Below are 13,267 nucleotides of genomic sequence, written 5' to 3'. Positions count from 1 at the left end.
TTGTTTTCTTCCCTCATTGGTGACCCAAATTCCTAGGAATATTGGTGAAGATTATGAAGGTTATGATGATTGTCTTGAAGATGACTATGATGTCTCTAGCTTTTATGATGATAGTGACAATAGTTGTAGACTCAACTCGGAAGTGAGTCTGATTATGATGATGATTTATTGGGGGGAGATGAAGATGTTGTTGAAGAACAACCTATAAATGAGAAGGATGATGTACCTGATGAATGTCCAGAGGAGGTTATATGTTCTGATCCTCTAAGGTCTAATGTGCATGAAGAAGATGAAGATGACTATTGCATAAGAAGTTCAAGGTCTTCCTCAGATGAGTGAGAACCTAGAGTAGAGTTTAATGAGAATGTGGATATGCAGAAGCCAGTGTTGGTTGTGGGGATGATATTTAGTTCCCCTCAAGTTTTTAGAGCTGCATTGAAGGATTATGCTATCCAGCATGGGTTCGACTATACTTTTGTGAAGAATGAGAGTTCAAGAGTGACTACAGTGTGCAAGAGTAAGTCTGGTTGTAGGATACACGCTTCTCCTATGCAGATGGGTGAATGTTTCCAAATCAAAAGCTATGTGGCCACTCATAAGTGCCCAAGATCATATCAAAACCACATGGTGACTTCTTCTTGGTTGTCTTCTAAGTATCTTGAGAAGATCAGGGATGACCCCAACTGGAATATACATGCAATAAGAAAGAGTGTGAAAAGGGATTTCAAAGTTGATGTTTCCAACTCAAAGATATATAGGGCGAAGAGGAAGTCTATGGTATGCATTGAGGGTGGGTATGTGGAGCAGTATGCTAGAGTCTGGGACTATTGTGACCTTGTTAGGTCTAGAAACCCAGGTAGTTCTGTTAAGCTGAAGGTCGAAAGGCCAACTTTAGTTGTGATGCCAACCTTCCAGAGGCTTTATGTTAATCTCCATGCTATGAGACAGGGTTTCTTGGCCGGTTGCAGGCCCTTCATTGGTTTGGATGGGTGCCATTTAAAAGGACCATGGGGACGACAAATTTTAAGTGCAGTTGGGAAGGACACAAATGAACAGATGTTCCCTATAGCCTATGCAGTGGTTGAGGCTGAATTGAAAGAGTCATGGACTTGGTTTTTGAGGACACTACTCAATGATATTGGGTCAGTTGAGACTTATGGGTGGACGTTTATTTCCGATAGACAAAATGTATAACTCATTAATTTACAGTTTACAATACTTATGTGACAATGTAGTTGTTATGTTATTATATAATTGTTCCTTATCACCTTCTTTTGTAGGAATTGGTTGAAACCTTTGAAGAAATATTACCAAATGCCGATCATAGATTTTGTGCGAGTCATATGTACAATAACTTTAAGGCGAAGTTCAAAAGGAAGCTTCTGAAAGACACAATGTGGTCAGCAGCCTATGCTACCACTCCCATTGAGTTTCAGAAGAAAATGGAAGAGATGGAGAAGCTAGATAAGAAGGCGTATGCATATTTGAAGAAAATTAATCCTACTTTGTGGTCACGATCGGCATTCAACCCAAAGCCGAAGTGCAACCTTCTTTTCAACAACTTGTCTAAGACATTCAATGGCTTCATTCTACCTGCTAGGGACAAACCTATTCTGACATTGTTGGAAACTATCAGAAGGCATCTAATGAGGAGGTTTCAAAACCAAAGGTCTAGGATGGATAAGTACGAAGGCCCAATTTGCCCAAAAATACAGGAGAAGTTGGAGAAAATGAAGATGGGAGCTTGTGATTTCCACATTGAGTGGTCGGGTGGGGAAGAATATGAGGTGCAGAGACATGGAAAGCAATATGTTTGTTAATTTAGCACAACAGTGTTGTGGGTGTAGGAGTTGGGATTTGATTGGCCTTCCATGCATACATGCGATTGCTGCCATCTTTTACCACAAGGAGAATGTTGAAAAATTTGTCCACCCATACTACCATACTGATGCCTTCCGAAGGAGTTACAGAGAAATAATTCACCCTATGCCGAGTATTGAGGAGTAGCCTCGAGTAGACATGGATCTTGTTCAGCCGCCTCCAGTGAGAAGGCCTCCAGAAAGGCGAAAGAAGTTGAGGAGGAGGGATGCAGATGAGCCCCGAAGAGCTGCTAATCCTTTCAAGTTGGTAAGAAGGCATAGCTCTCTAAAATGTGGTAAGTGTAGTCAATTTGGCCACAACACCCACACTTGTAAGGGGCCAATCAAAGAGGAAAGAAAGGCTCCTTTTAGAGGGACAAGGGCACCTACTTCCCTGGATGTTGGACATCGTAAAGGCAAAGAAGCAGTTATCAGGGATAGAGGAGGAAGAGGTGGGAGAGGTGGGAGAGGTGGAGCAGAGGCTAGTAGAGGTGGGGGAAGAGGTGGTAGAGGGGTTGGGAGTAGCACAGACCTGGTACTATTAGTTCAAGCAATACATGTTTTGTGCTTCTTTAGAACAATTACTATTATTTGTTTCCCTAATGTTTTTTGTTTCATTGTTACACATAGACTACTGTTTCTATTGGAGGAAGAGGTGGGAGTGGTGGAACAGAGGCTACTAGAGGTGGGGGAAGAGGTGGTAGAGGGGTTGGGAGTAGCACAGACCAGACACTATTAGTTCAATCAAATCACTGCTTGGTGCTTTTCTAGAATAATTACTATTATTTGTTTAGCTAATATTTTTTGTTTCATTATTACACAGGCTAATGTTGATATTGGAGGAAGACGTGGAGAGGTGGAGCAGAGGCTACTAGAGGTGGGGGAAGAGGACGAAGAGGAGGAAGAGGTGGCAGAGGTGGACCCTTATATCAAGGGCACTATTTCTCATATCCAACTAGACAAGTAAGTCACAAACTTTGTAGTTGTTATCTCACCTCAGTATATGAATTATAGTATATCACCTAACTTGTTTTTGTTGGAACATGTCTGGTCACCCTAGAAATCTAGTGGAACACAAGGTACTAGTACTTCGTGCGTGGGAAGTACTTTTGGTGTTCAGTTAGGGGGACCATATTTTTGGACTCAGCAATCTGCAGCTCCTGGTGGCAACTGATTGTGGTATTTGTAGACTCTTTGGTGTTGGAGCTGCTTGCTTGTGGAATTTGGAGGTGATTGGAGTTGGAGCTGCTTGCTTTGGTGCTTATTTGGTGCTTTTGCTGCACAGTTGCTTTTTTTGGACAATGTCATTTCAATTTTGAATGATGTATAGAGGTCTTCATGCTTTTGCACAGTGGGTTGTAATGAAACACGGAATGAATCAAGTGATGGTCATCAAGCCTTCGCAGGGAATACAACTGTTATGTAATGAATGTGGGATGTAATGAATGTGGTTGTAGACTTCAGGCTTTAGACTTTAGTAATTTGTCTCAATGGTAATGTTATGTAATGAATGTTGGATGTAATGAATGGGTTATAGGCTTCAGGCTTCAGTTGCAGGTTCATTTTGCAGGTTCAGTTTCAGTGCTTATGTTAGATTTTGCTGGTTCATTTGCAGGTTCAAACAGGTTGTATTCAAACTGGTTGAAAATGGAATAGATTTTGCTTGTGTTCGAAATAGGTTGTATTCGAAACAGGTTGTATTTGAAACATGTTTATTCAAACAGGTTTTCTAATGAGTGTGTAATCACAAATAGTTATATTCAAACAAATCTTGCTTGTAATTCACACTGGTTATCCAAACAACTCAATTGCCATTTACCCATCTACTAATGGGTTTGTAAAATATGGTCCCCAACTGAATTGCCATTATTCACACTGGTTATTCAATATAGTGCATGGGTTTGTAAAAATTCTCCCCAATTGCCATTTACCCCTACCAATGGGTTTGTAAAATATGGTCCCCAACTAAATTGCCATTACTCACACTGGTTATTCAATGTAGTGCATGGGTTTGTAAAATTCTCCCCAATTGCCATTTACCCATCTACCAATCCCTTTCTAAAAATTCTCCCCAATTGAAACCTGAAATGCTCAAACTAACATCACATAGAAAATCAAATGTCATAAACATAAGAATTGTAAATTGATAATAACATAACTCTCATTACTCAAAATGCACTACAATTGCCTCCTCAAACAGAACAATTGTAGCAGATTACAAAAGTACACCAATTCCACCATCACTTCCATTTCAGATTTCTTAAATTAGGTCAGATTACAAAATATTCCTAACATCACTACCATCTTCCTACATCCCATAAAGTACAACCACTAGAAAAACAGCAAAGAGGAGAGCTCCACCCCATGAAACTGCAAGTAAGGTCCGAAAAAACTTCTCCCATCAACGATACATTTCAACATCGGCCTGATACATTGCAATATCGGCCTCAACCAACTCCACCCTTTCAATCTCCTCCATCAATTTCAAAAACTTGTCCATAATCTTTGGTACAATAGCTCGTCCATGAAGACAAATTGGCGGATCGACCCATTCGAAGAACCCGCACGCAGCATCCATCTGAAAACAGAGAAGCTCATTTAGGGATGTCAAAAAATAAGAGGCAAAAAACACCGTTAACCACATTGATCACCTCAAACCCAGAGCACCCCAAAAACCTTCTCCCAAAATTATTGCTCATCCATGACGTTTTGAGTGGTGCTCGATGGCCGCAATGGCAAGTTGTAATTGCCTGACTCGAAGAGGAGCCTCTGGATGTGTAGACACCCCATTTTGACCGGACCCTAAATCCCGAAATCGAATAAGAGTCCCGAAATCGAATAAAGTTCCGAAACCGAAGCCCAAACTTTCTGAAGAATTGAGCCTTAAAATGCAAAAGAACCCGAAAGTGCCCCTTTGCATACCATTGTTGAAGCCTTTGTGGAGCCCGAGCGATCCCTGAACCTCAGTGATATCCTCCGATCAATTGCTCCAATCCTTCTCTTTCATTTGTGCAAAAATTAGAAAGCCTACAAAAATAGCCCTCTGTTTTGGTATCGGCACTCTATTTGAGACCTCCGAGTCCTAATGATTACCCGCACACCATATTTTGATAGCTACACTATCTCATCTTGTCTTAGTATTTAAAGAGCTATTAAAAGGTTATCACATTTTCCAAAATAGCTCTTGCAAGCTAATTAAAGAAAAAAATGACAGATGAGTTAGTGCTATTATCAACACATGACTGCTGAGATCATTTTAAAAAAAACCAGAGAAGATAGTATATTCCCACTGCCCTTGTACCAACCCCTTTTGCAAAGAAATAGTTATAAATATGCTACAAGGGGCTGTCCAAGGAAGACAAAGGGATTAAATATTTCATTTCTTTCTTTTTCTTATCCCTTTACTTTTACTTGGACCCCCTTGTAGATTAAAAGAGTAGTCACAAATGCAACATAGGGGCTGTCCATGGAATAGGAGGGGCGAAATATATCATTTCCCTTTTCACCATAGACCACCCCTTTTGCAAGGATAAATTGCATAAAATACACGCTGGGGGGCTGTCCAAGGAGCAAGGAGGGGGCAAAATTTATCACTCCCCTATCTAAAACCCAAACCGAACTAGGGCTTGAGAGAGGAGCCTATTTCATAGAAAAGCAGAGAGTTAAGGAGAGAGAGAGAGAGAGAGAGAGAGAGAGAGAGAGAGAGAGGGAGGACTCCGGTTATCTTCTCCGGAGCTCCCACCGGAGATCAAACCATCATCTTCCTCTCGCCCATTCGCCACCGCCACATCTTCAAGCTCAGCAACCCTCTCTCCTTCCCTTGCTACTAACCCACACCATTCTACCATCATCCCCATCGATTCCGGCAATCTTGCTGGAATCCGACCAAACCACACCGGAATCCGACCACCCTCCCACCAGTCAAGCACCACCATCACTACCTTCTTCTACCACCACCTCCAAAACCCAAACCCATGTCCACCATTCCCTCTTCTTCACAGCCACATCCACCACTTCTCCTCCATCAAACCCATTTCATTTTTTTTCCATTTGCCATCACAAATTCAACCCCATCCGACCCACACTTCTCCCTTTCCAACATATACATCTCTATCTCCATTTTCCCTACTCCATCTCTCAACCAACCCTCAACAGACCTCATTTTCTTGTTCTATTTCCTAGCCCCCATCAAACCCACCTTGCTATCAACTACGACCTCCATCAGTTTCTGCGATCAACTCCGGCGAGCTCCTCCGCCATCTTTGGGTCCAAATTTGGAAGACCTCCGTCCATCTTTTGTTAATGCCATCTCCTTCTTTCTCAGCCACTCTGGTAATTTTCTTATCTCTTCTTTTTATCTATGATTAATGTGAAAATCATGCTTGCCATGACAATTTGGGTTCTGTGATTAATCCTAATATCTGATCTGAACTTGATGAAATTGGTTTGCTATATCAGATTGTGTGTTGAGATGTAGTGAAAATTTAAAGGGATTGAATCACTCCCACAGTCTAGGTTCTCAAACATTCTCTAGGTTCATATTTGATTTTGATTTGATTTTCTAGGTGTATTATTGTTTGAACCAGCAGTCAACTCAAGATAATGCTTGTTTCTTTGATCAAATTGTAATGCCTAAATGCACTTTTGGGATGATGTCGCTCCCCTTCATGCAAGCTTTACATCCTTTTTATATATCAGATGGTTTTTGAATCTTTGGTATATGTGTTGAATGCATTTCTAATGTTTTGTTGGGTATCTGTCCTTCATGATGGTGACATCATAATCAAATAGAAAATGAGCTTAGTGTATTCCGTGTCATATCTTGCCTGGTGCAGAGTTCCTTCTAAATTGGGCAACATGGTCTAAGAGTCTAGCACTCAGTTTTGTCCCTCCATGATCTGTCTTTGAGATTTTGGGTGTGCATGTCCAAACAACGTAGAGGTGAATTTTGCCCCTCATGTCAATTGAACCTTAAGTTCTCATGAGCTTTTAATGTGCATTCATGTGTCTGAGTTGGCTTATTTGATATTAAATGTTGAACTCTTGTTTTCTTGTTAGCTTTGGGTTATGGGCATTTGAAGCTTTGATTGTGAAATCAATAAACCACCCTTAGGCAACTGTCTTGTTAGGAAGACCACTTCAAAATTTTGATTCTTTACTTAGGCCCAATCCATTTTGAAGTTATTTGACGATGTTGATCGAATTGGTTTTAATACAGTTGGATTCAGGCTTTTGTTTCTGCCGTTGAGCCTCATATTTCATCTGGACTTGGATTTGTATGTTTGAGTGGCATGAAGAGAGGACATGATGTGTACGTCTCACCCTTTGGATTTCTTTTCCTAAAACTGAGATCTTGGGTCGCCCTTGAGGCTCATTTTGAATACATTTTCCTCCTTCTCTTAGATTTTAAGCAGCGGGTTTCTTTTCAGTAGAATTGAGGAATTTATCCTTTCTGCCTTGCCATGATCCTTATCATTTGCTCTCTATGATTGATAGGAAACTAAAGAATGGCCTTATTCTCTCCTAATCCCAAGAGCATTCTACTGCGGTGTGTCTGTATCAAAGCGTAGGGCGTAGAGGGAATTTGGATACAGTTTCTTGTTATAGCTTTTCATCGTGGTTTGGGTTCCTTAATGCGAATCTTTGAATTGCATGGACTTTTGGGTTTGACCCTTTAGATTCTTGGCTCCCATGATTTGTGTTCTTATCAAGGTAATAAGATAAAAAGGAGCATTTGGCCTTGTAGCAATTTTCGCGTGGCCTGCAATCCTTAAGTACAGTTAGGTGTCTGAAGGTAATTATGATCTTTACAAGGTTAGGAATTCCAGCTTCCTGAGAGTCATTTCTGCATATAGGGTTTAGGGATTCTCCCCTCTTCGGGTTCTACTTTTCACATGTTCCTCGGGATTCTCTTTGCATTTCAAGATCCCATCGATTTTGGGAACGCCTCTTGTCGGGTTTAGGCGACGACAGACGGAAACCTCTTGAGCTAAACCCCCCTTTAATAAAAAAGGATAAACAAAAACACACAAAAATCAAATAACAAAAATCCAAAAACAACAAAAAACATAAAAAAACACTAAAAACATTTTCAAAAAAGCTGTTTCGAACTACGTTGACTTGATCCCCTCCCACGGGGTACGTAAGCAGCTTAGGATTCTTATCCTAAGTCCAGTCAAAGCTTCAAAAATAAACATTTCAAACCTTCCAAAAATCCTTTAAAATAATTAATAAATTCAAAACCCTAAAAAAAATGAAAAACTCTTTAAAACCTTTTCAAAAAGATCTTCCTCTAGAGTTAGGAGTATGTCCTACATGTTTAGGGTGTCTTAGAGTTAGGAGTCTGTCCTGGTTATGTTGATGCTTTGTGTGTCTTGTCGTGTAAGTGTCTCTAGAGTTATGAGGCCTCGAGTCGTGGTCGGTTAGACACTTAGTCTAGCCGATGGCTAGATTAGGATGCACTTAGTTAGCACATTATTTTCCTTAGGACATACAGCCTAGTTACACATAGGATGTAGGGCCCACCTGCATTAGACTAGGTTTATTTGCATTAGTTTAGGACCATATAGGCGTGTCTAAAATACTTAAACAACTTAAACATGAGTTGAGTCGTGCTGTGTCGAGTCTAGTGTCGTCTAGGCACATTTAGGCATTGTAGATTAGAATAGGCACCGAACTACATTGACTCTGATTCTTCCCGAGGCCGGGATACGTAGAGCAGCAAGGATGGCCATCCTGGTCCGAGTCAAACTTCACATTAGAGTCTAGGATTTGTCATGTTGTATCATGTGTGGTGTCGAGTCGTGTTGTGTGTTTTGTTATGTTTTCTTATTTTCCTGTATAAACATTATACCTTTAGATGTAGTATGCATGTGTTTGCCCACCAAAACTTAGACACCAATTAGGCATGACACTCATAACCTAGCTATGCTTAGGTGACACTTCTTTCATTTATTTTGTGTGTGCTTGTTATTCCCATCCCCGAGACTTGCATGCTTAGGTAGACGTTTTCTCAGGGATATTCATTCCCATTTCACATGATTTTCGCCCAAAACTCTTCAAGGTTAATAATAAATGGCATAAGAGACCTGGTGCTTGCACTTGGGCGAATTGGGGGCGCGGGGCGCCTAACACCTTCCTCATTCGTCATTAGGCACCGACTTTTGTATCTCTGGTTATCCGTTGTAATAGAGTATTTCATGGGATCCAAGGCCGTCTTCTTTGGATGGCGACTCTTCTTTGTTATATGTATGTCTTGGTTCCGGGCTAGTCCCGAATCAAGAGGTATCTCACTTATATCGCTACCCATCCTGTGAGTGGCATCTTTCGAGAGTTCCTTGGTAGAGCTCTCCTTCACGTGCGGAGATCTTAGAGGATTGACGGGGATCTCGTATCCTTCGCCGCCATCTTGGGATCGGTGTCCACAGGCTGGTGACTCTGCTAGGGATCTCTTGAAACACTGCCTAACTCTGTAATAAATGCCATTTTAATTAATTTTGAAGAAATTTGGGCCAAAATCAGGTTAAATGGGAACCTTTTCGTTTAGAAATCCAAGGGCACCAAATAGTTGGGTAAAACAAGGGAATCACACACCACATAGAATGCATTATCATACTCTTTATTTCTTTCCTTATTGTTTTCATTATTGGCCCCAGGGATAGATACAGCGCGTACCAGATGGGATGTCATTACCCTGATGGAACCGTTGAATCTATTTTCAAACTATGCGCCAGTGTTGCGGCCGTAAACGATAGGTGTACTTGAGTCTACAACAGCCAGTGAGCAATGAACATACTCTGTATAACGATAGGCGTACTTGAGTTATAACGCACGAGTATGGTCATATGCATAGTGCCTGATAGATTGAGTCTGGGGCCCTACTTTCATTTCATATATAATACGTACATAAATATATTTGTTGACTTAGAGAGACCCAATTAGGAGGTGCATGTGTTTATATATATATTGCATTCACATAGGGACGAACATGTGTTGCTTACACATGTAGAGCCTAGAGTTAGGAGTCTTGTCCCATTTATAGACTAGGGTAGTTCACCTTGTGTGGCTACAAATACGGTCCTAGTACACTCATCAGTCTGTCAAGAGTCGAGACTTCCATGAATCCGCTAGATTAGACTGGGACTGGTGCCCCTGGTTAGGATATATATATATATATATATATATATATATATATATATATGTATATAGATTTATTATTAGATTATGGCCTACTTCTTAGTTATATTTTCCTTCCTAATCTAATTAATTCTCCCCATCTATCCATCTTTTGGATTATGATCAGATCATTGGTTTCACATCATTATCTTTATAGCCATGATCTATCTTCCATGAGCCTGATCCTTTGATTGATCCTGATCAGATCATGTTCCATATGCCGATTGTAAGTCTATCTTGCAATTATCACTACTAGAGTGTGTACTTGCTGAGAAACCTGCTTCATCTTGACCTGGTCGACATATTTTCTAGATTTAGTTGTTTAGACCCTTTTTTTACCGTCGTCATGCTGCCGGATTTTCTCTAAAAATCTTGAGCGTAATCATTATCCTTATAGGCTTGTTGACAAACCATGTACTTACCTTACCACATCTCCTTATATAGTCGTTATGCTGCTAGATTTATCCAAGGGAATGATGTGTTTGTACTACCTTTTGCCTCAACTTGCTGTGGGACCCGATCCCGCGAGAGGGTCGTGAGCGCGCGAGGTGCTACGCTCTCTCTTGGTCTCTCGTACCCACGCGAATGGCATGTGCTTTTTATTATTGGTTTTAACTACTCAACCAAGCAGGCAACAACCAAGCCATAGGGTGCAAACAAACGTGCAACCCAGTACCCATAAGGGCAGGGGTAAGCGATCGAGCCTAGCAAGGTGTGATTTAATTCGTCTTTTTCGTGAACTTGAGATCACTAAGGCAATCTGAATTCCACGCAAAAGAGAGTGATAGAGTCGCCACCTAGATGAGGGATCTAGGACCCATAATTAACCAGAAATCTAGACTCGTTACCTGGTTACGAGAATGGAAGGTATGGGGAGTTACCACCACATGCACCATTCTTGCCTGATAATCGGTCTTCAATTCCAAAAGTTAACTCTTTTAAATTTCTTTTAAATGGCTCATTTAACTCTATATCAATATGCGAACTACATGACATGCATCCTAAGATCTAATTTCAGTATAATTCCTAAATGTGTATCTTGATTTTCTTAATTTGTTTGAATTCAATCTAAGTGAAAGTTCTCCTAAAATTCTAATTTCATGGAAAGTCCTAAGTGATTTAATTACTTTTAATTTAAGGATTAATATACAAAACCCCACCACTTACGTGTGGAGCCGACTCGGGCTTGGTATGCCACTCAAGTATCCAAGTTACCTACGTATCCCAGCCTCACTGGAATCAGAGTCGATCGTAGTTCGAGGCACCTGTACTAAGCTACTTATGTCTAACTCATCTAAGACACCGATCTAGACTAGATTGACTGTTTTACAGTTTAAGAGAAATTATTTAGTTCAAGTTGAGTAGATTTTACTATCGTAGGACTCCATCTAAGATGATATATGGTCCTATCTAAGTGCAAGACATCCCTTTGACTAATGCAGGTGAACCTACATCCTAGGTAACTAGGCTTGTCCTATGGGAAAAAAGGGTGACTAGTGTAACTAGATCTATTGGCATAGTTGCTATCCGTAGCAAACGACCGTGATGAGGCTGGACTCCTAACTCTAGGACTCCCTAAAACTTAGGACACAATGAGACGTAAGTGTTCCTAAGGGGCCCTAAAGGTTCCTACGATAGGAGACCGTAATCCAACGGTTCCTAAGACGCGGATCAAGTTAATTCCATTTGTTAAACTTAATGATTTTTAATTTTTGAGAATTTTTTATTCCTAAACATCTAAGGAATACCAAAGGCTCTATGGTTCGCAAGTTTCGGCCTCGAATCGCAACCATGGAAGGGAATCGTGCTCTCAACACTTGTATATTTTAGCACGTAAATTATAGTATCTTATTGCCTGGCATATTTCTCAGGATTTTCGTGGACAGTGGACCTTGGAGCCAATATCATACTATAATTTACGTACTCCAATTATGCAGGATTAATCGCAATTAGTATACGATTACGGTTGCGATCTCGGCAGTTAGACTATCGCGGTATAGCGAATTTACAATGGAGATCTACGAACCCTAAGGTTTCTGTTTCAAACAAGTTAGGGATTAAATTCATGATGTAAAGTTAAGATTTGTTGGAGGTTTTTATTGACTTTTGTGCTGATTTGCTATTAAATTATGATTTATTAACATTAAAACCAGATTGCTAAGATTACACAGAAACCAAAAGCAATCAAACCCCAAATCAGCTAAAAATTTTCCAGTAACAAGATATGGATGATTGTGGCTTACTAGAAAAATTGCATGAATTATCATTAAGATTTGATATCAATTTCTGATTTTCCAAAATTTAAATCAGATTATAGATTAACACAGAAACGTATAGCATATCAATTTCAATATAATCTAAACTTTCACAGAATAGAGATCTAGATTATTATAGCATATTGGAAAACTTATATGAATTTTCATTAAGATTTGATATCAATTTCTAATTTCTCAAAATTCAAATCAGTTCATAGATTAACACAGTAACTTATAGCATATCAATTTCAAATTAATCCAAACTTTCACACAATAAAGATAATCATGAGATTAAAATACGGTATGACTTCCATAGACTTTTATTACGATTTGATGTCAATTGAAATTCACACAAAAATTGGATGAAACCAAAGAATTACTTAAAAAGCAAACTTAATAGTATCCTAAAATCAAATAAAAAATTTCAGTAGATATATAGTAAATTATAAAATTTTCCATCAAAATTTCAAAACTTAAAAATTAAATCTCCTCTATAAAATCGATTTTTAAACAGAAAAGGGGAATTTGTTTCCTGGGAATTGAAACTCATTTATTAAAATAAATTACAAAACCATATTAAAACTTTGCAAAACCAATTGAAATTTTTTATCTAACATTCCAGTAACTAAAGTTACTGGTTTGTAAAGAAAAATTTCAAAAATTTACTAATTTAATACGAAAACGAATTACGGCACGTAAAACGAAGAAGTGATTAGAAAACAAATAAAAAAACCTTTTTTTGAAAAAACAATTTCATGAGAAATTCAATTTATTATTGACCATTAATTTTGGAGAGTTTCTAAATTTGTAAAACATTCTGATATTTATTAAAAATGGCCGAGATTTAAAATAATTTAAAACCAGATTAAAAAAATTAAAAAAAATCTGAAACTTTTTGGGTGTTCTGAAAATTAAAACATTGGTTTGGAAACAAGATTTCAAAAATTTTGGACATGGTTTGATATACTTTTGGATTCG

The 13,267-nt window shown here is 39.2% G+C and overlaps 1 protein-coding gene across 1 annotated transcript; it reads left to right on the top strand.

Annotated features, from left to right (window-relative positions):
• Positions 1-372: 372 nt before the first annotated feature.
• LOC143891010 (uncharacterized) lies at positions 373-1,820 on the top strand. Its single transcript, XM_077395670.1, has 2 exons — positions 373-1,188; positions 1,281-1,820. The coding sequence occupies exons 1-2, from the start codon at positions 373-375 to the stop codon at positions 1,818-1,820; spliced, it is 1,356 nt and encodes a 451-aa protein (XP_077251785.1).
• Positions 1,821-13,267: the final 11,447 nt, after the last annotated feature.

This window comes from Tasmannia lanceolata, unplaced genomic scaffold (genome assembly GCF_043159265.1).
Source record: "Tasmannia lanceolata isolate RefF3 unplaced genomic scaffold, GAP_Taslan_0.1 ptg000013l, whole genome shotgun sequence".
Lineage (NCBI taxonomy): Eukaryota > Viridiplantae > Streptophyta > Magnoliopsida > Canellales > Winteraceae > Tasmannia > Tasmannia lanceolata.
The sequence above is the reverse complement of the archived record's forward strand: the minus strand, read 5'-3'. Positions and strand labels throughout refer to the sequence as shown.

What these genes read in the sequence shown, in the direction of transcription:
- LOC143891010 (XM_077395670.1), top strand. Translation starts at nt 373, where the DNA reads ATGCAGAAGCCAGTGTTGGTTGTGGGGATGATATTTAGTTCCCCTCAA. An exon ending in TTATTTCCGATAGACAAAAT is followed by an intron (nt 1,189 to 1,280) that starts GTATAACTCATT and finishes CTTCTTTTGTAG; the next exon opens with GAATTGGTTGAAACCTTTGA.